This window comes from Aythya marila (genome assembly GCF_965140915.1).
Source record: "Aythya marila genome assembly, chromosome: 5".
Taxonomy (NCBI): domain Eukaryota; kingdom Metazoa; phylum Chordata; class Aves; order Anseriformes; family Anatidae; genus Aythya; species Aythya marila.
Window position 1 is genome coordinate 61,369,557 of NC_139046.1, and position 27,052 is coordinate 61,396,608.

The window sequence follows — 27,052 nt, forward strand, 5'->3', positions numbered from 1 at the left end:
GAACTATTACAATTTTGGAAAGGATTACTGGAACACATGCTGTATCAAGTGGAAGTGATCAAAATCAGGACCACTCTCCCCTCACCCCCTGCCAAGCCACCACCCATATGCAAAGTGGAAAAACTACATAAAAGACAGTAAACAAGGATAATCCTCATTTCTGAAATATTGACTTCAAGACACGCAGACCATCTCACACAATTCATCCCCAGATTCTCTAAAATCAAAGCAAGGAAAAGCAGCAAGTAACAACAATTTGATGTTGGTTTTGTTCACCTCAAAATGTTTTTTTGAGGGGTCTGCTGTCAGAAATGGGACAAAGCTGCACCTGCTGTTACAACACAATAATGTTGTTTCTGGACAATGTCTAAAAGTAATTTGAGCCAAAAATCAGTATTTGATCCCAAACTGAACAACAGAACTGAACAAACTGAACTGAACTGACAACAGCAAAAGGTTTGAGTAGAATCAAATATAATATTTCTGTTGCAAGGGGCCTTCAAAGGACATCTAGTCCAAAATTAGTTTACCTGGAAATCAAGACAGAGAAGTCTATAGAAAAACTGGTTCTACTAAATTCACCGAAGCCTTCCTCATCGATTCTGTGATTGTTCAGAAATCACTCCAGCTTGCTTTCTGGGCTCTACAGACTACTTTTCCAGGAATCCGAACTTACTTTCCATCACACCTCCCACCACGACAGCTAAGAAATGAATTGCCAGCTTTCTAACACCCTTTGGAAAACAAAGCATCATTTTTTTCTGCTGCTGCGTCTGGAAACAATCAAGGTGCCGAAGGGAACACCTGGCTGTTCCAACTCTTCTATACTTTGAGGAATTTTGAAGGGCTACAAGACGATTCAACAGTGCTTCGATGGGCAGCACAACCAGGAGACTCGGTTGCCCCAGCCTCACTGCTGGTAAACCTCCCATATAGAAGCAGTCAGAAGCCTCTCAGATAATATTTTAAATTTCACTTATGATAAGAAGCAAAGGCCCATAAGCAAGTGTCCAGATTACTGCTGAAAGGGCAGCCAATGCACTAAGCACACACTTGCAGAATTCTAGGTTAGAACTACGCTTTTTCAATACCAGTTCCATATCCCATAAAAAGGTGGGAGTTACTAGGAAATCATAGAATTACAGAATGGGTTGGGTTGGAAGTGACCTTAATGCTCATCAAATTCCTAACCCCTGCCATGGGCAGGGACACCTCCCACCAGACCAGGATGCCCAAAGCCCCATCCAGCCTGGCCCTGAGCACTTCCAGGGATGGGGCATCCCGCAGCTTCTCTGGGCAACCTGTTCCAGGGCCTCACCACAGTCATAGTAAAGAATTTCTTCCAAATAGCTTATCTAAACCTACCTTCTTTTATTTTAAAGCCAATATTCCTTGTTCTATCACTACAGTCCCTGATAGGGTTCCTCCCCAGCTTCCCCATAGGCCCCCTAAGGAAGGCTGCAACGAGGTCTCCCCAGAGCCTTCTCTTCTCCAGGCTGAACAATTCAATTTTGTTGTTGTTATAACTGGTCTTAGGAAACAGCCAAGTTTTAAATACCTATATTCTGTTTCCTTCTTCATCCTGCCCTTCATAATGTTAGCTAATTATTTTTTTTAAATCACTTCCCCGCTGAAACAAACAACATCCAGATTCTAAATGTACAAATCTTACCTGCTAACAATGTGATGATCTGTGAGATACAATGACAAACGTACTTCAGTCACACACAAGTTATTTTTCTTAAAGGGGAAAAAATAACTTGGTACATCAGAAAAGACTGTGAGGAAAATGAATGGGAATCACTGTGATTAATTTGTGCAAATAAATCCTGTAAGAATTCCTCTTTTCCCTGGAAAGCAAACTGCTTTGCTACTGTTTTTATCTGCTGTCCATTCTACTATTCAGGGCTCCCCAGGAATAGGTTGTGACCTACTCCTCTGCTTCTGAATAGGTACAACAAAATAAAATCCGGCAAGGCAGCTTGCTGTCATATCCCAGGAATGGCAGGGAAGCATGCCTTGTGCTTCACTGTAAAGCACAACTGTTGTAAGCAGTTTTGTAAACTGTTGTAACTGTTTTGTAAAGCAAAAGCTGTTCAAGTGCTTCCTTCAAAGAGAGGCCATAGCCACTGCTATTCCCACCTAGCAAGCTAACTCTGTTATAAACAAACAAATTGTAGTCTACTGCAAGAAAAGCTCAGAGGATAAGTAAATTGGCCAATTAATAAGGCAACATTTCATTGATCATGAGGCTGCCATCACCAGACAGCTTATTTCTGAAACTGGTAAAGACGGAAGAGGAGTAAACGGAGTCCTATAACATGACAGGAAATACACCATCGTGTTGCACTACACAGAAGACCATCTTCCCAAAACTTGAATAAAACATCTTAAGAGTAAGCATGCTTTTCCAGAAAAAGGGATAAGTAGTTCTGTGAGGAGTGTAAGTGATGAAATCCTAGGGACATTTGTCTTATGACTAAATGACTTGGCACCTTGGAGCTGTAAGCTTTAAGTGCTTCGTTTTCCCTTTTTTAGAGTACTCACTCTCTCTGTCTTTTGTGGTTCTTTTGGTATTTCTCGTAACAAGGGTGCTAGTAGGCTCTCCCCTCTTGCTGGCTACTGATTTTCATGAAACATACAGGAAATGTAGGGTTCAAGATCATTATCCTCTGTCAAATCTAACTGAAAGGTCAATAGATCCAAAGGTGCTAGGGATGGATGATCACAAAAGACAAAGACGTACTTAGATGACACCAGTCATGCTAGTGACTGCGTGCACACATACGCACCATATACACGCACATACACTGCTTTGTACACATTTTAGTAGTAAAAAAAAAAACTCTTGCTGAGGTACCCATAAATATTTAGGAAATGTTAAGGTCATAATTTAATACAGGGCTATATTGCCAGCAAGTTAATCTATAGAGGTAGCTCCAACTTAAAGTACAAAATAGAAACTTCAGAGTGCCAGGAAAAACTAGATGCCTGTGGTAAGGGAACAGATTTCTTTTCCAAGTACAGGTATTTGACAGCATGGGGCAGTGTCATTTATTTGTATTTAAGAAGGAGGTAAAATAGGAGAGAAGAAATTATTTCTTTAAAGCTTTTTGTCTTGTCAGATAACCATCATCAACAATCATTTATATAGTTTAAAGATGCTTTGACTTCTTGAAAGGACTGTTTTCAAAAGGTAGTGCAAGCTGAAGACACTCAACCTGGAGTTTACCAAAACGTATTAGTTAAGACGAGGAAAAGCTAACTAGAAAAGAAATATTGACTAATTTGCAGAATGGAACAGTTACAATGATTTATACTTCAATGCAAAAAAAATAAATCACACTGCTGCTTAAAATAATAGTGACGTGAAAACTTGTTATTGCAAACACTGTAAGACTGACTCACACTATTACGCTTAAACAATGTTAACCCTCACTATCACACTTAAACTATTTAAATTAATTGCATCAGGAAATGGAAAATGAACTACTACTTTGCAAAGTAGAAAATTAAGTTTCTCAGTGTGTATAAATGGCTATTAAAAAGGATTATTGATGCTTAAAGAAAGAAGCACACTGTACAGTTTATGCAGATGTTGAAACTAGTCAGAATACTAAGCAACATGTTTCTAAAGACAAAAAAAAAAAAAACATGCACTTTAGGAGGATAAACTGTCCCTTTCAAAAATTTTGGACAATTGTTTTGACTGACAATAGTTTTCCTAATATAAAAAGGTTGTGTAGCTGTTTTGAAGTTATGAGACTTCAGTGTGAACATATGGGACATTTTACTGTATTTAGGTACACCATACCAGGTTAGTCATTAAACATACAGATTTGAAAACTGAGTGGGAAAAGCAAAATGTTTTAATAAAAGTAAAAAAGTGTCTAACATCTATAAATTTTAGAATTAAGGGTACATGGATTTACTTGAAAAAAGAGTCATTACTGAGTACCTAGCACAATGCAGTAATCTTTCAATCAAATAAAACCAAAAAGCTATACATCTTTAAAAAAAAAAAAAGTTATAAAGTGGAAAAAAAATCCACATCCACTCAATACACAGTATTCACGATAATCTCAATATTCCTAGTTTCCCTATTGAAAATTTAAAACATTTTGAATATTTATATTTTTTCTGACAAAATATTATCTACCAGGAATGCTATCTTTAAGCGTTTTGGTGAAATAAGAACCCTGTACTCTTTCTTTTCTCAGGACACTTGCACAGCAAAGTTACATTTTATACAATCAAGTCTAATAAATACAAATCCATTACAGCTTGTGGGTGAGGTTTTTGTTTAGCAACACAATCTATAACCCTCTGTAACTTTATTGTCAATCAAGCTGTATTCAATACCAATACAATAAAATACATAAGAGACTCTGGAATTGCTTCTGTTTGATGTTTCTGATCTATATATAAAAGATCATCCTGAATTCAGTAATCCTGAATTTTCCTCAACCCACACGGGACTAATGAATTAATCAAATCAACACACAGTACATTTGCATGGAGAACAAAGACATTAACATACAGGGGAAAAGAGTTTTTTCAGTGGAGACTCCCAGATGGTGCAGGCTAGAAAACAAGGCAGGGAAATCAGATTAAAATTACCTTGTTTGACCTTGGTTTGGATCCCTGTCAGCATTGACCAATTGCAGAAAACATCGACTAAATTTCACAAAACTTACAGCTTCTGACAGCTCATCAGACACAAAAAGGAGCATTGGCAAAATACCTGAGCATTATAGGCTCCTTTTCCAAATGTTCAATTAGTCAAAAAAGATTAATGGCAGAATATAATTCAATGCAAAACATCCACCCAATTTCCTCAGCAGGTTTCACAGTATGCTGTAAATTGTCTCATTTGTACTGTTAGCAGCATTAGATAAAGATTTTATGAAACTATCTCAAACTGTACCCCTTTTCTTAAAATGGTGTAGGGCCGTTATCCTTTTGTGTAGTCATTATAATGTCTGACTGCTAAGGGACACTCTTAACACTCTTCAGAAGTCGTTGCCCAACTCTCACTCCCTGAATGTTTTCTCTCAACTATTACTTGCAATATTTTTCTAATAATGTTTTCAGTTTAGAAGCCTTTGCTTCTAAGTCCAGCATATTTCTGCCAGCTGGCCATACTATTTAAAAAAATCTTACAGACCACATTCAGGGAATTCCGGTGACAGAAGAACCTGGACACTGCATACTTCACACAACATTGTTCAGAACAGATTGTCTTGTACTGTTGCTCACAAAATAGATAAAGCACTAAGAACTGCAAAATCCTTATTTTTACCTAATCAAAAAAGTGTTCTAACTCCACCTTCTGGCTAGGAATAATTGGCATGGAAAATCAAAAAATATAAAGAATCATCAGGCTGATCAGGCTTTAGCCTGTTCTTTCAACATAAAGTATTGTTGTATTTAATCAAGTTTTGATTTAGTTCACTTTTAAGCTTTATGCTTCTTTTGGTTATAGTTACATTTCTCCTTTATATGATTAAAGTTTATTGTTTCTTTCTGTTTCCTCTCACTTCTGGGTCTAATCTTTGACAAGCATTGATACAATCAATAATGTTGTTGATGCTTTGGGTTTAAAAAATGTGAATTTAAATGCAAATGTCTACTTTATCTTCTTTAGTATTTGGGGGGGAGGGAGGGAGAACACGACAGACCAACACCTCAATTAGGTGATCAGACGACACTGTCCTTGTATTAGAAAAACATTATTAGTTGCACATTGAAAGATCTGCTGTTTTGGATTTCATAAAGATGTAGAACTAAAATTTTTCCAAGTGGCAGGAGCGCAAGTACTTTCACGAGAGTTTCTCTTTGAACACAAACCTCGAGCGCGAGGTAGAAAACAACCTCCAAAACATCACAACAGAAGTAGCTAACTGAAGCCATTTGCGTATACTCCCCAACAGATTAATTATTCAAAAGCTGAAGTCAGAAGTGTGGTGCACCTGCTTCCATTTCTCCATCCCTAAGCCCTCCAGCTATGAATACTGAGGGCAATGGCTAATGCCTTTCACTTGGGTGATTTTACTGGGATGGTGGAAAAGAACATATAAGCAAAGATCTCTATAACATTAAAATAACAGACTGAGTTATTATGAAAATAATCAGTGACACGAGTGGACTGCACAATTCTGTATTACACAAAATTATAAACCTGATAGATCTCTGAAGCTGGCAGGAATGAAGTTATGGGACCTGTTTGCCCCATGAAGTTCAGTTTGAGCTTGAACTAATGATAAGAAATGGTTATTTTAATCACAATTTCCCTTTTCTTGCTGTCATAATTGTCAATTTTTGGCAACATGAGAAGTAAGAGCCAAGGAAGGTTACTGCAAAGAGCCAGACTGAAACTTTCTTACTGTAGCAATTTACTTTATTTGAAACTTAAAGTACTCACAAAAGCAGGCAGAAAAATTATCAAAGCACCTAAGAGCATCAAAGAGGGAGAGCCATACTTCCTGACTCAGCATGACAGGACTTCTACATTCTAAGATAATAGCCTTTTTCCATTACCATATTACATATTTAGCCCTGTAGATGGAAGCACGATGAATTGCTGAGTACAAGACTCATAAGGTGACCCAAAATCGTGCTTTGACAGTTTTATGTTATTTTACTTCACTCTGAAAATAACAAAGGCTTTTCACATAAACTTAACATTAAAACACTGTTATAAATGAGAGCCAAATACCCAGGTATGAGACGGAATCTGGTTTCACATGCGTCCTTTACCAATTAGTTCTGTTCTCACCTGCGAATGTGGTATGTTTGTCTGTTACCACACAATCCTAAATTGTTTTCCAAATGAACCCTCTGCCTCACTTCAAATACAAGGCTACTTAGATACCTAAATTACACCTTCCTATTCAGGGACTTCATGTATATTTTATATATGGCAAACCTGGTACCACACATGAGAGCAGTTGCTTAATATCTTATATTTTAGGTACCTGTTAGGCATATTCCAGCTCTCCAATACTGAAGCTTCCTGTTCCTTTCACTTCAAGCAGAAAAAATGCAAAACATGGAGTTCAATCAAGACACAGAAAACACACAGAAGTTTTTGGGGGTGAGAGGATGCTATTTTGAATTATTTGGTGGGAAGTTCTAACACATCCATTCTTTACACTGCATTGCCATTAGTTGCCTTAAATCAGCATGACTTGGCATCGCCACAATAAAGGAGCAGCCCTGCCCTCCCCCAGCTGCTCGTTCCCAACCCGTGTCACTCCCTCCTTATGCAGCAAAAGCATTCACGCAGACACATGGCAAGGAACTACAAAAAGAACTGATTAGTTTTAACATGGATTAGTTCCCCAATTTAGTTCACTGCGTAGTCTCATGAATGCTTGTGTCAGCACGGAGGGGGATGGGGCCAGGGCAGGAATAAGCAGACAGTGCTGGGAAGGAGCACTCCCAGCAGTGGAATCACTAGGAAGCACTCAGGCAATTGCAACAGTTGAGTAGGGATGTTCAGATTAGAAAGGATACGTCTAAAGGCGTGTGTGTGTGTATATATATATATATTTAACGGCTATGTAAAGATTTATATCAATTTAATGTAGTTCTTAGCATAATATATGTATATACATATATGATTAAGATGTTCTAACACCAGAGCTCAAGATTTTGGTTACAACTTGCACTGCAATTGTACCTCCCAGACAACAAGCTGCTGTTGAACCTTACAGTTTAGTTAATTCTGCTGGTGGTGTTATCAGCAGAAAAGAGGCAAAGGGAAATAAAAAAAATAAAATCAAAGTGTGAAAAAAACAATGAAGAAGGCTTGCTGAAAGGAGATAACAGAGACAAATGCAAAAGGTATGGGACAGTTAGTGATATTACCTGTCTTTAAAAGCCATTGATATCCCTGCCTCCAAAGTACATCCTTAGTAAACATTTCCTCTAAATAGCTGCTGTACACCAAGAACATCATTTTAAATCAGGTTTGTTTATTTATTTAAATAAAATTAGTATCCCAGGAAAAGATTGGTGGGATATGAAATCTGAGAAAGACCACCTGCAACTGTCATCTAAGGCAACAAGAATGAGAAACAAGCTCCTTGATCCACAGCATTTTAGTCAACTGATAAGTTATATTGGTGAATTAAGGACTCAAATTCTACGTGGATACAAAACAGATTGAGGTGAAGCCTGACACTGAAGAAATTGGGAAAGAGTTACTTGGACACAGACAATAAATAAACGTTGAAAATCACAAAATAGGAAAGGAAATCTTGTGACATGCCAGGATTTTAATTTTTTTTTTTTCCCAGAGATGCCAAAGACATGTTCGCCTTTATTTCCCCCTAAGGAAAAAGAAAAAAAAGTAGGCCACTAACAGGTTTAATGCACAATGAATTTGGGATTTCCTAGGGGTGGAGCTGCAGAGAAACTTCCTATTCAGAGGAAGCAAGGATATTTTAACATTGGGAAATTGGGAAAAAGGAGCTGATGAAGAGTAGTAGTTCTACATCACTGCATTGAGACAAGGCTGTGTAACTGGCACAGATGGATTGAAAACAAAAAGGCCTGAAAGAAATCTATTCAAATTAGACAATGGGAATAACAATATTAAAATAATAATAATCTTAGGTGATTCTAATGATCATTTAAGAACATAACTGTTGTATCAGAAAACAAAATGAAGAAAAACCCCTTTGTATTGCTCTGAAAAGCAGGACAATATTCCTGACACACAGAACTCTCTACTCTAGGTGATCTGACAGCTAGCCATTTTAGCTACATACATAAAGAAATAATGGACTAGCAGCCATCTCCTTGGCATTTTCAGTGGATTTTCTACAAACTACTGCATAGTGTAAGAGTTTCAAATAACTGGTTATGGATTTGCTTGCCTCACGATCACAAGAAGATGGAAGCTAGCCTTTTCTTTCGTAGCACCCCCCTATGTGTCTGGTTCTAAAAGCTGCAGAACATACAGTATGAGATGAGTTGACTTATCAAGTCAGGAGACCACAACATATACAAAACAAATATTTTCCTGTGAATCATATGGAACTTCACAGACTTTGCTGGAAAAACATGGTCCCTTACTATAAGGCCTGCAAGACTACATACCAAAGAGTGTCCTACTCCTACCGCTGTTGCATCTGTTATTGCAGGCTTATCTTTTGAAACATGCTTGTATGCCAAACAGTCTGGCTGAGAATATGAAACTCAGGAAGCAACAACTGAATATTGTCAGCTCATATAAGCACTTTGAAAATAACTAGGAAGTACTAGAATGACGATTAAATTCATATAATTAAAGAATATTAGAAGTTGTGCAGAAAAACAGGGATGAGAATCTTCAGTTAAAAAGACTGACAAGGCTTAAGAGGCAAAAATACTAAACGAGGGTAAGGCACAATATCCAATATGTGTGATGTATTGCATAATTTGCAGGCATTCACCTAAATAAATGGCAAAGTTACAAAGCATACAATCACAGAACCAACTGTGATCTGTCGACACTGTAATTTCCATTTTACTGTCAGGAATTGAAGCAATAAATAGAATTAGGGACAAAATTCACATAAATTTCAGACTTCCAGACACTGTTTTTATTAGCACCTACATTAACCATTTATTAGCCATCTAGATTTAAATCCCAGTACTAACTCCAATGGAAAAACTTCCTAACTTGCAGTTGAGCTAAAGTGAAAGCACACCACATAAAGCAAATACAAAGCAGCGACCACATGCAATGACATGTGTTAGTAAGGCTGGAGAAGTCAGCCAAGTGATTTTTAATGGACAGCAGAAACAGTTGGTCTTCATTTAGAATGACATCTCAGTGCTTTAAACACCTCCACCCACTCAAATCTTATATTTATTTTAAAATAATAACAATGAAGAAGAGAGAATAAGGAGCGATCCCTGGCAAGGCAGGCTGTGGTCTCCATTTGGAATGCAATACGAACGGCCAGCTAAATACAAATGGCACTTGCATTCAGTGTGAAAAATGTCCCATCCCGTTCCCCCCCAAATATGGGCTGCTAGGCTCTCACAGCCAAGTTTATCTACCGCAAAAGCACAGAACCACAGATACCCATGGTAGTCTTTCCGTGCCTTGCATTCAAGTTTGTTTGTTTGTTTGTTTTTTTAAATAGGTTTGAGTTTACACTTCAAATACTGACACAGCCTTCACTGATGATCTGCCAATGTTATTTTTCAACAAGTTGCGTTTTTTGTTTATTTTTTTTTTAATAGGAACAGCTTATTTCAAAAAAAAAAAAAAAAAAAAAAAAAAAAAGAAAATCCTAGTGCTCAAACGTTTAAAAGATACTAACTTTTTAACCTTCATACAAACACAGGAACATGTGTATTGTGTACTAACCTTGACATTTTAACAGGTTCAGCCTGCAACTACGTACTACAGCAGTCATTTGCTAACATCTAAGTTTATTCAAGTAACAAAAAGCAACAGCAACAAAGGTAAAGACAGTGACCAAGCACTCTTGGCTTAGTATACTCACTATGTGATTTTCCTCTAAAAAGAAACTATCCATAGCTAGCCAATAAGGGAATATTCATATTAAAAACATACATTAGTGTTAAATCAGTAGCTGTGAACTTGTTCAGTTTGTAAGTGAAATGCAAAAGAAACGCTGATTTTCTGAGACAAAGCACCCACTGCTTTAAACACCACTAAAAGTTGCTGAATTTTAATCAACAAAGAAAAAGCAGGATTTCAGAAGAGAATCCCTTACTTCAGAGGTTAAACCTCAGGTAGCACCTACTTTGAAAATTAATTTTTAATATGTAACATTGCAGCACACACAAGAATACTTCAGTGTAAGTGCTAGAAATGGTGGGGATAATCAGAGGCACCGGTGAGCCTTGCACAGTACTTCATTTTGGTAGCTAGGAACGATCACTTTCTCACAAACAAGAAAAAAAATGACTGCACATCTTTCAGAACCAAGCACAACTGCAATGTTCTTTGCAGAGGTGAGCTGGAGAGTTTTGATAATTTCACATTACCCTAAGTTACGCTTGCAAATTTTTATGAGCACCGTGGCCTCAGCCGCAACCTAACAGTTGGAGATGAAGCCAGTCTTTTCCTTTGTAACAGTTGAGTTCAGCTTGCAACACTATCAAAAAGAAAAGAACTGTAAGCTAATTGCTGGCAAGTATGACGCAAGCGGTTTCCTCGGTTACAGCCCAAGTTGCTGAAGTGCCTGATCCAGCATTTCCTCATCTGTTTGCACTCACACCAGCAGTCTGACAATGTAGTCACTGCATCCTGTTTCACTCAGCAGCCAGCCAAACACGCCGAGCTTAACCCTTAACTAGCATCTCAACAGCTAACCTATCGGATCTGGAAATCAGCCCTCACAGCAACCTTTTACGAACATGTTTTTAACTGTATCACACCTTGGCAACAACTGTCCATGCTGCATTTTCTTTTTAATTGAGGAGGAGAACACGAAAAAGAAACCATCTAAAACTTAAAAAATAAAGTTGTTACTTGCACTTAAAACAAAAATGCAGGAAAACTACTGAAAGCATCTGCTACAAACTAGATGTACAGAAGTTTAAGTACCTGCAGATTTTACTTAAAATATCAAAATTATTTGTGCCTCTGATTTTAATTTTCTAACTCCAGAATTTACCTGATTTTACACAACACCAAAAACACGTTAGATACAAATATCAAATTTACTTCTCATTTGCTTAAAATAGATGTGTATTCATATATCAGTCAGGAGCATGCTTTAAAAACGTACCAAAGAAACGGTAACTGTATACACACAGGAAAAGAAAAATAGCATTTTAATTTAACAAAAAGTGCAGAGGGCATTGGCCTCATCATCAATGAGCTATCTTCCAGAGGAACTGCAGATCCTAGAGCAAATAAAAATAATAAAATCTAAGATGTTAATCAAAAAGCACAAGCACTGGCCTGTCTGACAACATGTTGCACAAGACAATTTAGATAATTTGAGGGTTTATTTTTAAATGCGAATTTGAATTTGGCCACTTCAGGGCACAAATAAACATGCAACAAACTATTTCTAGCACAGAGCTGTTGCGTGCTGACAGTGGTGCTTATCTGGTGTCAAACTTAACTGTTTTTCTGTACTCTGGAATAAACATGCAGCACAAAGAAAGCAAAAAGGAAAGATCAAGTCATTTTTTTTTAATTAAAAACTGTAAGCAATGCTTCATAAAGGCAAAATGCATGTGAAATTTACTGATAAAAAAAAAAAAAAAGCCTCCCGCCTTCACTGATTGATGTACTCAAAGCATTTTTAAGTGGGAAATCCCCTGAAGCATTTTGAAACAGACAGATGACAGCCACAAGAACGACCTGTCACAGCAGCTTCCTGACCACTAAAAGAGAACTAGGTATCAGAAATGTCAAGGTGCAAGGAGAGACCAAGCTAGTGACTGTCTATTGATTTTTTTTCAAAAAGGCCGGGTTCACACCAAGCTAGAACTACTCTGAAAGGAACTCCAAAATAGTCCTGGCTTTCCAATAACAGGAAATAATCTCGACCTTTCAAATTCATTAGATTCTCCAGTTCCTCAGGAGGCCTTCTTGCTCACATCTCCTATCACAATTTATCCATATTAGAAAAATAAAGCACTAGGGCAAGAAGCCCAGGTGCACAGACAACTGACTGTCCTGACATAGGGCTCTGAAGAGCGGTATGCTGGCATGCACTGGCAAGCACACTTATCTGGAGAAGCAGAAACAAAAAGGGCCACCATGTTTACACGATATAATCAATGCTGAGGCTTAGTTAGCAATTAACTACTTGTTAGCCTCCCAGTGACATTTTGCTCTGACCAGAGATGTTTCAGCCAGCAGGCTTTTCTACCTTACTAGTATAGTTTCCCACTGCATCACTTCTAAGTTTCTTCCCACACACCTGCATTCCTCTTTGCTCTGATGTCTCAGCACCAGTATAGCAGATAGGAAAGCAGAAGGAAAAATATGACAAGGAAAGAAACATTTTCGTCACCAATAAGCATTTTTCTTCAATTGAATGGAGAAACAACAAGCCAGCAGAAACCAGGGAGACTAACTTTGCTGCGTTGTTTGGTTCCTGGGATCCAAAGGATTCTCACCCCTATTCAACAAGAGATCAGAGAGCCCTGAGAAAAATCTCATATCCAAACTGAGAACTGTTGATAGCAATTTTCTTCTGTTAGTTCTTCAAGGTATATTTCTAATGGCACTTGGTGGCCTTAGGTTATGGGACTCAAGGCTCAGGAAGGTTTTTACAAAACTAACATAATGGTTGTATCGGATGTCTTTGATAAAATGAGTTTTTAGCTGTCTGGATTAGAACCAGAGGAACATCCACAGACGAGGTCTTTCAGAAGGCACAAAGCATGGCTCATATCTGAATAGGCACCAAGTGACCTCACCATTTCAGTTATGTCATTGATGTATAACACAGCCATCCTGCGGAGAGGGTTAGCCTCTGTGAGCCTTCAGATAGCCTTGGAAGTCTATCCAATTACTAATGATCCAGTGCATTTTGCAACAGGCAGAACTGTTCCATGCTTCGTAACAATCCACAAGCTACAGGAGGTACCACCATCAGATACATTTTCTCCAGCTCTGCCTCCAGCCATACTTTGCCCGTGACAAAAGAAGAAATACAGCTCTGTCCACTGAGCTGGATAACCTCCCAAATGACATCTGTGACAAGACAGATCCAGGGAACTCACAGTTCTTCTTGACTCTGGCTTTTCTCAGCTTATAACTCTTCCTGAAATCGGCAGGGATACCACTGCAGAACATCTCAAACAGCGAAGCAGAGCTGATGGGAAGAAAAAGACAGACCCGGGACACAGCTGGGAGTCTAGCAGAAATGCTGAGCTGAAGTATTACTGAGAAACTGGAAATACAGTTCAGAATCTCTTTTAAAAATAAGTTCTGCAAAAGTTCAGCTTAATTTGGTTGCCCTGTGGAGGCAAATAGAATTCAAGACTCAAGACAGAAAATATTTCTCTGCTCCTCCTGATCCTGTTACAACCCAAACTGTAATCAGAATTTAACACCTCAAATTTACATATGAACTTCAGTATCAAAAAGATCAGGCAAAGCTTCCTTCCTGCACCGTTTGAGAGCTGTAAGAATTTTGAAGGATACAAATCCTCTAATTCTTTGCCTTTGTTTTTAAGTGGAGGTGAACTGAAGAGAGTAAGATGTTCAGTAAATATTTTCTGAGGCACAATTCCTTACCTGTCAGGTAGCTACTCTTGCAACAGCACCCAATCCAATACTGCTCTCTTTGCTTGCTTACACTAGGAAAGAGGCAAACCATAAGCAAAATGGTTAAATGCTTGGTGCTCTCCAAAGAAAACTTAGAAAACCTGTCCCATCTATGCAAAAAAATAAATGGAGGATTATTTCCAGCTTTGCAACTACTGAAGAGGTACAGACTCTCTCTGAGTAGCAAAGAATAAGCTCCCAGCTACAGAAGTCTACATATTAACAGCTCACATTTCACAAAGAGAATTGCAGTTATGTTTATAGAAAATGAAGCAGGTGAGTGAACACCTTGCTTGTAACTTAGAGAACTAAAGGAACAAAACGAAAAAAAAGAACTTCACAATACTGCAGATGATCAAGATAAAGGATACGGTCTGTATGAGTATATCAAAAAGAAATATACACGCCTTTTCAAATGCAGTCTACTTATTTGTCATTTTTTCATTCATAGACATTTATATAGTATTCATGTAAGGGATTCTAGAAACATTTTAATGCTGTAAATTCAAATAAATACTTATTTTTTCTGTTTAATTAATTGTGTTACCAAACGTTCTGCCTTTTTTTTTTTTCCTAATAATTAGCTTGAAAGGTTTAAAAAAAAAAAAAAAAAAGTGAAAATATTTCCAGTCAGGACATTTTTATGTCTTTGCTGAAAGACACCTGTGATTTTGGATAAAGTTAAGTTATCGGTCTTGTAATGTGCAGAAAGAGAACACACTGGTGAGAAGAGGTATTAAAACGATTGCAAAATTAGGAACAGCTAAGGACAGGGAATGGTAAGGAAAAATTGAATTACGGAGAAAACAGACAAGCAAGTAAGCAATTTACTATTGAACTATATGTACTATATCTTCTGGGATATTATTTTTCTTGTACTTTCAAGGCCAAGTTAATTTAAAACAAAAGATGAACCTTTTGAATGCACACCAAACCTGTCCATCATCAGGTAGGAGGAAGGAACATAGCTTTAAGAATGCATTCATTTGAGGTTGTTAACACCTACAACTAGAGCTGAAGTTATAAATTACATTAAACCCTGTGAATTTTTAACAAGTGAGAACTGTAATCTCATTCCTTAAACACTGTTAAACACATGTTCTTTTCCATTTGAAAGCTAATGTGCTCTGTGCAGACTCTAGAGAGCTTCCTAACAGAACAAATGTTAAGGCAAGTATGGAAAACTTATGAATCTTTAGCAATTAAATTTTAACATTAGCTAGGCTCATACTAGAAAAATGACACCTTCATGGAGAACTGTGATACGTGCATTACTGAAGTTATATTGACTTGCTATTAGTTCTGAAATTGCATTTCTTTATTATATGAAACACTGTCTGCATCTTTTCCAAAGCTGTATGAGTCTTTCCTGAACACAAATTCAAACAAGGTATCAACTTATTGTTTTCAGATACAACACTAAATTCCAAATTAATTTGTCCTGAATTTTTTATCCTTAATAATCTTAACAATGTTACACTTCATATGTAAACACAGTTTTACTTGGTTTTACCAAGACTGTTCGACTTCAGCATCTTAGTTTTGATTTTTACTCTCAATAAAAATCTTTATCCTTCACACAGGCTGAAGTGCTGTTTTCTTCAGAACATTTTGCAGAAGTCTTTGATGCAATGACCATTGTCTCAGAGGGTCTGAAAACATCGGCTAACCTTAAAAGCAATAGCCAGTGTCTGCCTCTGCTCATCTACTCATGTCTTATTTCCTCCCCGACATCATAAAGTCATGTGCAAACCTGTTATTTTCAAGCTTCTTCAAAAATTTTTTCATTGAACAGAAGTGCTGCTAGTCATGAGACATAAATAAAATTAAAACCAACATGAACATTGGTCATTAACACAACAGCTGTTCCAAAACCTTCTCAAGTAAATTTGTTCACCAGAAACTCCAAATAGAAGGAAAAAACAGATTTCCAGTATTACCACAGCAAGGAAGCAGTCTGCCGTAATGAATAAAAGAATAGCAAGTAACTCCAAGATAGACTCTAATTAATATTTTCCTATAACTACATAAAATAAGTGAACAGATGGCTGTCTTCAAAATACTTTCAACTATGCTTTGCTATAACAGCACAATGTTGTTATTTCTTATTTGCATAATGGTAATCACTCATCTTAACTTCATCTAGACAGGCTACATTTCTTTAATTCATTGGAAAGATCCTAAGTAACATTGCTTAGCTTTTTATTACTAAAAAAAATAAAAATTAAAAAAAAACTAGAAGATGCCAATAAACATCTATGTGCATAACCAATTGAAGTTCCCTCATTGTAATTCTACTTCTTCCATTTGAAATTTGCTTTCCAAGAACACTTCAGTAACCCCCATATGAATGGTATGTTGCCCCCCAAAAAAATGAGCAGGTTGAAAAAAAGGACAAAAATAGGACAAATGTGGGGTCAATACCACAAAGCTGTGTTTTCTAATTAAGATATGAAAGATACTGCTCTATCCTATACTGACACACTGGGAAGAGCAAAGCCCCCCAACTGATGAATGCATGCGCTTGCTTACCCCAGGCTGTAACCAGCATCTCACAGTAGACGTACCTCTGTTTCAGTGCATTTCTGTATGTACCATCTCAGAGGGAGCAGTATAATGCAGATCAATGTTCAGCTTTCCCTGGGTGACTAAAGCCTGCATCTCACAGGTCCAGCAACTCAAGAGGAAAACTGCTCACGTGCCTTTACGTCTTCCAGTCAGAGCCCATTCATCAGGGCAGTGTGTTTCACAGGCACAGTAGGAATTAAACTTCTCCCAGGTGCTCATCACACCTTCAGGTTCTAACACCAGTTTACCTCCCTTGCTACCCACACATGGGACCGTAACCACTCGTATCTACGAAAATGCAGCCTAAATGAACTGAAATTGAAGTTCAGACTCCGCAATGAGAATAATTCTGATGGACTGATAATGTACAGGATAACAGAACTGCAGGAGTGGATATCAAAGAACCTGTGTGTTTACACATTACAATGTTTAGATGGCAAACCAGATGAAATGCAGGCTGTTGTAGATGTCAATCAAGACAATCACTTCAGACTTCTCAAATACTTTTTTTTTTTTTTTTTTTTTTTTTTTTTTTAAAAAAGAGTCAATGTCATTAAACTACATGTATGACACGGAATTTTATTAAGTACTAACAATGTCCTGGAAATACAGAAATCAATACCTGCCTCAGAGAAAGCTTACAAGAAGCTAGTACATATTCAAAAGCTTCCAAAGCTACAAGCCCAGCTGAGAGGCTAATCAAATGTTGAAGAATATTATTTGTACAAGCAATTTCCATTAAAGGATTTAAGCTGTTCTGAAGAACCAAAAGTACTAGAAAACTCACCAATACCTGTTCTTAACCTGTATTTCTTACGTTAGTAACTTAGAGCACCCAGTGACTCAGAATTCCTTTATGAGAATCTGCCAGACAGAAGGAACAAGATTCCTGAATTGGGAAACAGGTGTCACCCAAGAGTACCTAGGAAAAAAGGTTTTAGAAAAAACAATATAGTTTATAACTGCATCTATAAAATTGAACTAGGAAAAGCAGTGACCCAGAGATCCAGAATGTGTTTATAAGCCTTTAATTTCAGGCCACACTGGAACAAAAATCATGCTGAGGATGGGGACAGTGAGTCTAGTGTAAGAATGCCTTTCTTAGCCTTTAGTTTAGTTCCCATCCTGTTAAAAGGGTTTAATCCAGTCACAGGAAAATACAATATGACCAATAATGAAGGTTAAAAGAGACACTAATACCAGAACGCCTGTGCAAGGTTTCATATTTAAGCTGTTGTTTCAGTAAAACTGATAAAACTTCCCTCTGCAAGCCTTAAGTTTCACTCACTTTCAGAAGAGTCTATTTTATGAACTCCTGATAAAGCTGTACTGACAACAGATGGAAACTCTCTCACTTCTTGGAAACTTCTCTTCCAGCTCCTTCCACTTCTTTCCTACTTGCACTCTGGTCACTCCTGCAATACACCACCTGCAATACTTCCTCCAAATTTCTCCATCATTTCCTCAGCAGTTGTCTTTGATTTCCTTCCTTTCTCTTTACATCTTCTCTGCAGGAAGTCACACCTGCAGAAACAATTAACCCCTTCTGCTACACCGACAACTTATAAACACCTTTCCCTCCTTTTTAGTGTACTACTTCTGCCCAAAACAAACTGCCATCAAGTTTCGCATATCTAAAGAACAGCTTACAATGGACTTAGCTAACAGAGTTCTTAATAGGAGTCAGTCTTCTTAATTGCACTCAGTCTTCTCATTTCACCAAGCACAAAAGATTTTTCAAGGCCAGAGAGAACTAAACAGAAATAATCTTACTTATCAAAAATACAGATGCAAAAACGGCTTCCTGAGACAGTCAGTTTCACCATGTAGTCATTTTCTTTGTATATTCCAAACACTCACTTGCTTCCCACTGAAACTGATTACATTCACAGCTCAACACACCCTTTCTACGTTGATTTTTCACGTAAAACAGATGATAAAAACCCCAAAGATACAAAGATTCTGGTAACAACAGAAACAAATCCTCACAGGCAGGTGCACTTTAGGCAGAGGTCACTGCAGCCACTACTGAACGTTGCAAAGGGCTAATTGTGTACGATGAAAAAAAGCTCCATTTCATATTATATTCATATTATTGGGTGCAACCAATAATAAAATGTTCAGGTTTCTAAGGCTGCAAGCGGTATCAGAATTTAATAACTTTAAGACAGTGTAAAATACATACCAACGGATAGCTTCTCCACTAGGAAGCTAATAGCCTCAATACTTAGGGACAAAATATAATATAAGAATAAGAAATAGACACGAATTGTCTACATAAAGGAGCATTAATTTCAAGTTACTGCATTAATTTCAAGTTACATAAACACTTTAGATTCTTAAAATTAAGTCCTTACCTTCCTAAGATAAGGCATAAAATATACAAGATAGCCACAAATTGAAACTGGCAGGAGGTGGTGGTCAATTCAGCAGCCTAATTACAAGACAACTCCTCCTTGATTAAGGATGCAACATGAATGTCTTTATCAAGGAAGTATCTCAGCCTCTTTATTTGTTTGAACCTACTCAGAGAGTTAGGGGGGAAAAAAAGTCAGCTCTAGTTGCAGGCTGCTTTGGACACACGTCTCTTATGCATAATTAGGAAGGCCTATTCTTTTGCAAGAAAAAATGGACATTTTAGAAAACCTAAATATAGTTATTCCCTCTCATATACACGTTCACCAGCTTGTTAAAGAAAAATAATGCTTTACTACAGGATTTTTCAAGACGAATATTATGTAGAAAGATCTGACAAACACCTTTGAGATTTCCAATCCTGATTTGTCTTTCAGGAAAAAAAATAAATAAATAAAATTAAGCAACGGAGTGGTAAGTATTCATCAGCCAATGAAGATAATCCCTTTGATACCAGCAGGTACAGCTGACATTAGCATTTGATTAATACATGTAATCAAAACATTTTCTATGCAAAATATTGTATAGCAATCATACTGCTAATAAGCAATTCTTCCCTAGGTCGAAGAATACTGAAGTAAGGATTCAAAAAGCCTGTGTACTGCTAAAATTATATGAATTTCCATGAACTTTTCTTGTTAATATAGTAGAGGTCAGAAAAGACACTGCACTTGCATGATTTCTAGCCTTAATTTCAGTCATATTGCTTTCTTCTGTTCTATGTGTATTTCTATTTATATATTTGGTAATGGCATTTAAGTATACTCGTATGAAATTTTAAAGATAGAATCCACTCAAGACTTCTCCCCCACTCACCAACCAACATCACTAGCCACACATACTGCAGAAAAAAACATATGCACCATGAATTCGTAGGTTTTGGTGGCTAAGTAAGCATGGACATTCCTATAAAAAGTAAGAACAAGTTTTAACAACCTTTCAGTGTTATAGTAGCCATAGCTGTTCAAGTACAGAGAGCAATACTCTGAATATGACAAACACGCTGCTCAGATTAGAAAGCACTTGCAGCATCATGCTCACAGGGCCTCTTCCCACACCTCTATCCTGGAAAATAGTGACAGCTCCACCTGCTTCCAGCATGTGCACGCTGCTGGGTGCACATACGTGGAGCTGCTGACCACTCCTGCTCCCCCCTGACAATTGTTAGCTTCAGCTTATTTGTGGGGGAAAAAAAAAAAAAAAGAAAAAAAAGAAAAAAACAGTCAACCCAATACAATTATTTTCTCATAGTTTTAACTAGACAAGAGTCAGCCATAATTTCAAATCAACAAGTAAGTGGAAACTTAAGGTCAATGGTAGCATTCTCTCTTTTTCCCCAGGGTAACTAAAATCTACATCTGCCTTTTTTGTTCTCGTGTGTCCCTGCTTGCAGGGGTTCAATGTGCATGAATAATTGGATAAAATACATCAAATATCATCACAATAGTTACTCAGCTGTCATTCACCAAAGTATGCTTGGCATGGTTGACTTGCCACACATTCCTTGTACTGCACTGATCTTCCAAACAATGCTCATTAAGCTCACTATCTTAAAATATTAATATTGAAAAAGAAGCTTTGCAACGTTGTATAAACATCTGCAAAACATGCAATGAATCTTTCAAGAAAGTTCACAAAACAAACACTCTCTGAGGAGCATTAAGTGTGTATTTTTCTTCTGTTTCAAGGAAGCAATATAAAGACCTTACAGTGTTTATTCAAATAATGTCACAGGCTATACCCCATGCCACCACCCCCAGCCCAAACAGTTGACGTTTTATCAGCTCTGCAATGTCTGATCTCTCTCCAAGTCAGACAGGAGATCAGAGGATTTAGCCTGTATTATCCTTATAAAAACCACTCATAAAATACTGCATAGAACATATACCCGTGAATCCAATTTAAACCATGGCTAACAAAGCACAAATATTTATTGTAAAGTGTAATAGACTATTAGTAAAATAAAGAACTTTAGATCTCTTTGTTGTTTCTGTTCACCTCTGGTGATAATGAAGATATCAAATTCTGGAACTCTACCAAACAGTTGCATTTTATTATGAACACGTATGATTTAAGTACTGCCAATAAATTCCATGTATTTAGTTCTGGTTGACATTTATGATGTTACTTAAAGAATAATAAATGCCTCAACTTGAAATATACACACACTTTTTTAGGAAGTGAGCTACATATCAAAGGAAGCATTTAGTAAGTTGGATGAGAACAAATATCTTTTATCATCTAGAGAGGTTAATGAAAGCTGTTATTGCATTTTCTGAGTTTTTTTTTTTTATACTATATGACACAAAAAGAGAGCGTTTGCTATCTAGAAGGGATCAGGGCAGAGAAAGTAAGTTACAACACAATACTCCCTACGTATCTTAATTGCTATTACAATGTTTATCGTTCGTTTCGCAGTCTGCACTGGACAATTTAAAAACTTACTGATTGAATTACTTCCGAAGCGTGCTGCAGCACACTTGCATTTCAACCTTTCCTGCAAAGAGCGACTGCTGCTGTCTTACTCTGGGACATAAACGCGGAGCACGACATGCTCGAAAACCACCCTGCTCGCTCAGATTCACCTCGTGTTTCCTCCGACCTATTTCACAGTCGATCACAAGTCTGGCACACACGATAAAGGGGGGTTAGAAACTTGCATTTAGCAAGTTTCCTGAATTTTATCCACGACAAGGAGAGATGGGGGGCTGCGCGGCAACCACCCCTTGCAGGAGCTGCTGGCTCACACGTTCCTCCCGAGCTGTGCCCTCATTCCCCGTCCATCCAGGGCTGGTTCTCCCTCCGGCACACTGCTCGGAGTCCTGCATTTCACGTGCAATGTGCCGAACATAAACAAACCCGGCCCCACACGGGGCTTCGCGCTGCGAAAAAACAAGACTCATTGACAAGTTTTCCAGGAGGGAGAAACCAACAGAGTTCCATTCAAGAAAACTGAACGTTGCAGGCATCTTTCCAGGCTCTACTGAACAGCTCTCTCTTCAGTTTAAAAAAAAAAAAAAAAAAAAAAAAAAAAAGTAGTTGCTTAAATCCAATCAACCCCAACCTAATGTTAAGTTACTTGGAGCGAGGAAGAGATGGCTAAGAGGCAGAGAGAGAAATCTGCAAGGCAGAAGGGCGCATGCCACTCAAACACCGCTAAACATCGGTACAAAATATCCCTCAAAACCTGATTTTGTGTTTTTCTTTAGCACCTTTTTGTCGACAGAAAGCAGGGAAGAAAGTGAAGTGCCGAGCAGCTAGCAAGCTGTGGTTTCTTTCTCTGGTGAAGTCTGCCAGAAGTGGAGGAGCTGGGCTTTGGAAAAGAGACAAGGTAGCTGATAGCTGAAGGTGTTTGTTTGTTTAAGGAAAAGGGGCTACGCTTTAATATTTAAGATCGCATGGAAAGCGAGCGAGCCCTGTATGCTACTGCAAACGCATTGGTAGGATTTAGCTCCCATACAGACCAAAAGGGAGGGTCACAGCGGCCGTGCAGAAACCCAAGTTGAGAAACGAAGCCCCGCTGAGGAACCACTATTTTCCTCCATTTCTTCAGCGGGCGCCTGACAGCAGCGAGCACCCACTGAGAGGCCGGGCAGAGCGAGCGGCTCTCACCCCTCGGAAAGTTTCTCCCTGCGGTTTCGGAGGAAACCTACCTGCTCCCGGGAAATGCACGGCAGCGAGGGCCTCCGAAACATCTTGCTGCTGCCGTAGTAGCTGACCGGGCTCTCCCCGAGGGACACGCAGCTCGATCTCCTCCTGGGTCTGATCACAGGCACTTTCTCCTCCCCGCTGGGGAGCCGCGGGTGCTGGCGATGCTGCTGCTGCTGCTGCTGTGCCCGGCTCCGGGCCGCCGGGACACCGCAGCAAAGGGCGAGCAGGCAGCCCACCGCCCCCACACAGCCGGCCAGCAGCGGGCGGAGGGCCGGGGGCAGCGAGGGGAGGCTGCCGAGCGACGCCAGCCACACCAGGCTGGAGAAGAGCAAGACGAGGAGGCGGCGGCGGAGCTGCAGGGAGCTCTGCAGCAGGGTCAGCGCCGCCACCGAGCTCAGCACCGTCAGCAGCCGGCCCGCCAGCATCTGCGGCTCGCCGGGGGCCCGGGGCTCCTCCTGGCGCCCCGCGGGGGGCGGCAGCCACTGCAGCGCCACCAAGTCCCCCGAGTAGCAGCACACGGGAAGCGCCAGCAGCCACCAGCGGGGCGCACCGCCGCGGGCCAGGTGGCAGGTGAGGAAGAAGAAGGCGCAGGCGATGCTGAAGAGCGGGCTGAGGCAGCGGGAGAGGCTCAGCAAGGCGTGCAGCGCCCGGGGGCTCCTCCAGCCGCCCCCGTCCTGCTGCCCCCCGCCGCTGCCCCGGCCCGGCAGAGCCAGCAGCGAGAGGACGAGGGCGGCCAGGGCGGCCAGGCTGAGCAGCGCCCGGCGGCAGCAGCAGGAGGAGGAGGAGGAGGAGGAGGAGGAGGAGGGGAGCAGCAGCAGCGAGAGGAAGCTCCTCGGGGGGTCCTGCCGCAGGGGGGTCGCGCAGCTCCTCACGTAGCCGTTCCGCAGGCTCTCCGCGCCGCCGTCCGGCTGCTGGCAGCGCTGCGGGGCTCGGACGGCGCCGGGACCGGCACCGGGACCGGCACCGGGACCGGGACCAGCGGCGGGGGCTTCCCTCTCGTCCCTCATGGTGGTCGGGGCAGGGCGCGGGTCGCGCTATCGGCGGCCCGGCCGCGCCGCCCTCAGCCGCGGCGTCTCCTCCGCGGGCAGCGGCGGCGGCGGCCGGAGCATGGTGGGGGAGCGGCGGGGAAGGAGAGAAAAGGTAACGAGCCCCGCTCGCCCGCTCGCTCTGCCCCGAAACGGATCCAGCGGGAGGGGCTCGCGGCCGCCTCCCAGCGCTCACCGACGGCAGCGGCCGCTGGCGGAGCCCGGCGGGGGCGGGGGACGGGGGGCGGGGGACGGGGGTGGGCGAGGCCCTGGGGCGGCCGCCCCGGAGCGGAGGAGCCCGAGATCGGCTCCGGGAGGCTGTGAGGGAGCCCGAGGCAGGTCCCACGCACCCTGAGAGGAGTTTGGGGGCTCCCCGAGGCACCCCCCGAAGGGAAGGCGGCGTGCAGGGAGCAGCCGGTCCCGGTGCTGGTGCTCCCCGGGGCCGTCCCGGCTCGTTCAGCGCTCGGGAAGGGAGCAGGAGGAGCGGGGCTCGCTGCGCTTCTCGCAGTCCTGGTTGCCAGCCCGCAGGGCTCGTTCAGCCCGCGGGGGGAAGAGGAAGCTGCAGGGCCCGGGCCTGAGGGCTGACGATGAGCAGAAGCCGTCCAGCGTGATCGCTTTGACAGCGCCTGCAATGCGCGGTGACGAACAGAGTCGCTTCTGTACGTAAGAAGTTGGAAATAAGCAGCGGTTTGTGCTTCAGAAGGCAAAGCAAATCGGCGGAACTTCAGTGCCGTCACAGGCCTCCCTCTGTCAGAAACACCTCCTACGCGCTTTCCCCCAAAAAGAGCAAAAGGAATTCTGTCCTGTCTTGCCACGCTTACAGCCGCTATGATGGCACAGATTCCTCGGTTACAAGTTTTCAAAAGAGAGCGTGTGAATTTCCTTCTGGGCTAATAATCCTGCATTGACTTTAACTCACATGCTACTGACATCAGTTAGCCTGCGATCAAGTGTACACGTGAATGTTTTCAGGGCTGAGATGAATCTTGCTATTTTGCACAGCTCCTTCACTTTTTAGATTCAGCTATAAATAAATGCATTCCTGAAACACTTCGTATTTCACAGATACTGTAATCTTCATATAAACATCATCCATGAATATAAGCAACTATAACAGTGGGCATTGGAAAGCGTACAAAGGAAGAGTACAAAGATAGGACATCATATGACCCCTTAATACCCCATATGCAACCCACTGTGGCATTAGCGCTTTCTGAATCAGAAGTGGTGTCTTATATTTAACACAGTCCTCAGTGCATTTTTATTCCATGAATTTGCACAACCAGTTATGTATTCGTTTACTTTTAAGTCCACGTTGGCTTGTGGCATCTGCCGTGTACTGCAGGAAGGAGGTCCTTACTCTGTACAACTCGACTGCGTTGTGTGAAATGGTTTTCGTGTTTGCTATCTGTCTTAATCGATCACAGTTCCTATCAAGTCATCTTTTTTCTTCAGTTTGTGATTTTATATCTTTCCCCAGGCTTGTGAGTCTTGTGTTTTCCAAGCAGAGGAGTTCTAGTCTATCTGATATTTTCACATGGTACAGTTCCTCTCTTTATTCTGTACTTTGTGAACACTAGCATAGGCTTTTGCTGATGAGGAAACAAGGAGTCACGCACAGTACTCAAGACACGAGCAGATGGATTTATGCTGAGCCAAAATAATGGTTTTTGTGTCATTATTGATTTTTTTCTTTAAAATGCCTGTAGTCTTGTTTGTTTGTTTTGTTAACGAAGAAAGAAAGTGGATTGTTGAGTGTTGTTCTGTTGAACAAACATTGAACATTGTTTTCATGACATTAACTATACAGATGACAGGATATCATTTCTGAGTGTTAACATCTACAGCTGACAGATAGTTTTACAAATCAAAGATAGAGTTTTGTTTTTTTTTCCCCAGTGTACTTTCTGGTTATTTACCATAAATTTGACCTGCATATGTATTTATGAGGCTGCAGATTTGCTCAGCTAGATTTATTTTTTCTGCCCTCAGTAACTTAGCATCAACAGCATACTCCACCACCTTACTATTTATTTGTCTTCAGATCATTTATCATGAAGTAATTAGCTTTTAATTCAATGGTACATTTGTGCAAAAACACCCTGAAGAAATGTCTTCACAGCTCATTCTACGGGAGAATGTTTTTTTTCTCTCGTAGCATCCCTGTTGCCTAACAATATTTGTCTTAGCGTGTTCATTTGTAAAAGGATATGACTATTAATAGATCCCCATCCTGAGCAATTTACAATCTAATCATGAACAATTTCAGTATAAGGAAAAGTTAGATACTGTCTTACTCAAGCCATCATTAGGAGCATTAACTAAAGTTCTTCTTGGGAGAGAGAAATTTTAAGGGTAAAGAAGTATCTTTTCATTTGTCCACTGGTAGGCCAATATTCCTTGAATACAGAAAATGTTGCAGTAAAAGACAAAGTATTTAAGCTGTAGTGAAGACATTAATTTCATGTAATCAGGCTGATATTTCAAAATTGTTATTGTTTCCTTTGTCTGTTCCCCATTCCAAGCCATTGTAACTGGAAAGAACAGAGTATAACCATAAGTGTTGTCATTCAAAGCTGTAATTTTGGCATCTTTGGCCTGTTTCGCTTCTTTGACCTGCACATCCAGAACTATCTCTAAACTTTACCTCATCCCTTGGAATATTTTTAAGTTTTAATCATTCCCTCCAGTCTGTGCTGCCCTTTTTTTTTATTGGCCATGTCCTGGCTATTGTGCCCTGTAATGTTGGAATCTGGATAATTCCTGTGCTGTTCAGAATTGCTATGGTTTTTACCTATGAGTACCTTTATTGTCTCCTTCTTCAGACACATCATATACAGAATCTGATCCTTCCTTCCTCCCTCATCTAGTCCTGTGATTCTGGTGAGTTTCTCACCCTGTGGACAACTTTGTTATCTGTTTAATAATATGGGATGCAGTTGCCCAGGTCTTCAGGAAACTATTTTCTGCTTTCTCTTGTATTAGCATGGAAAGATTAATCAAAGCTTAAGAAATTATCTTCCAAGCTTGTCTTCAGGCCTTCCATGGTGTATTCGTCAAAGTAATAATAGTTACATCTAACAGTGTATAATCGTACCCCGACTGTAGACCTTGCACTTTGAACATG

General features: G+C 40.2%; 1 protein-coding gene across 1 annotated transcript in view; it reads right to left on the minus strand.

The window, feature by feature from the left end:
• The window catches only part of PDE3B (phosphodiesterase 3B), an 87,471-nt gene extending 63,417 nt beyond the window's left edge, over nt 1-24,054 (minus strand). The window contains exon 1 of the mRNA XM_082762654.1: nt 22,903-24,054. Coding sequence (XP_082618780.1) covers nt 22,903-23,907 — 1,005 coding nt within the window. The 5' untranslated portion in view covers nt 23,908-24,054. The remainder of the gene's footprint in view (nt 1-22,902) is intronic.
• Between the last annotated feature and the right edge of the window lie 2,998 nt (nt 24,055-27,052).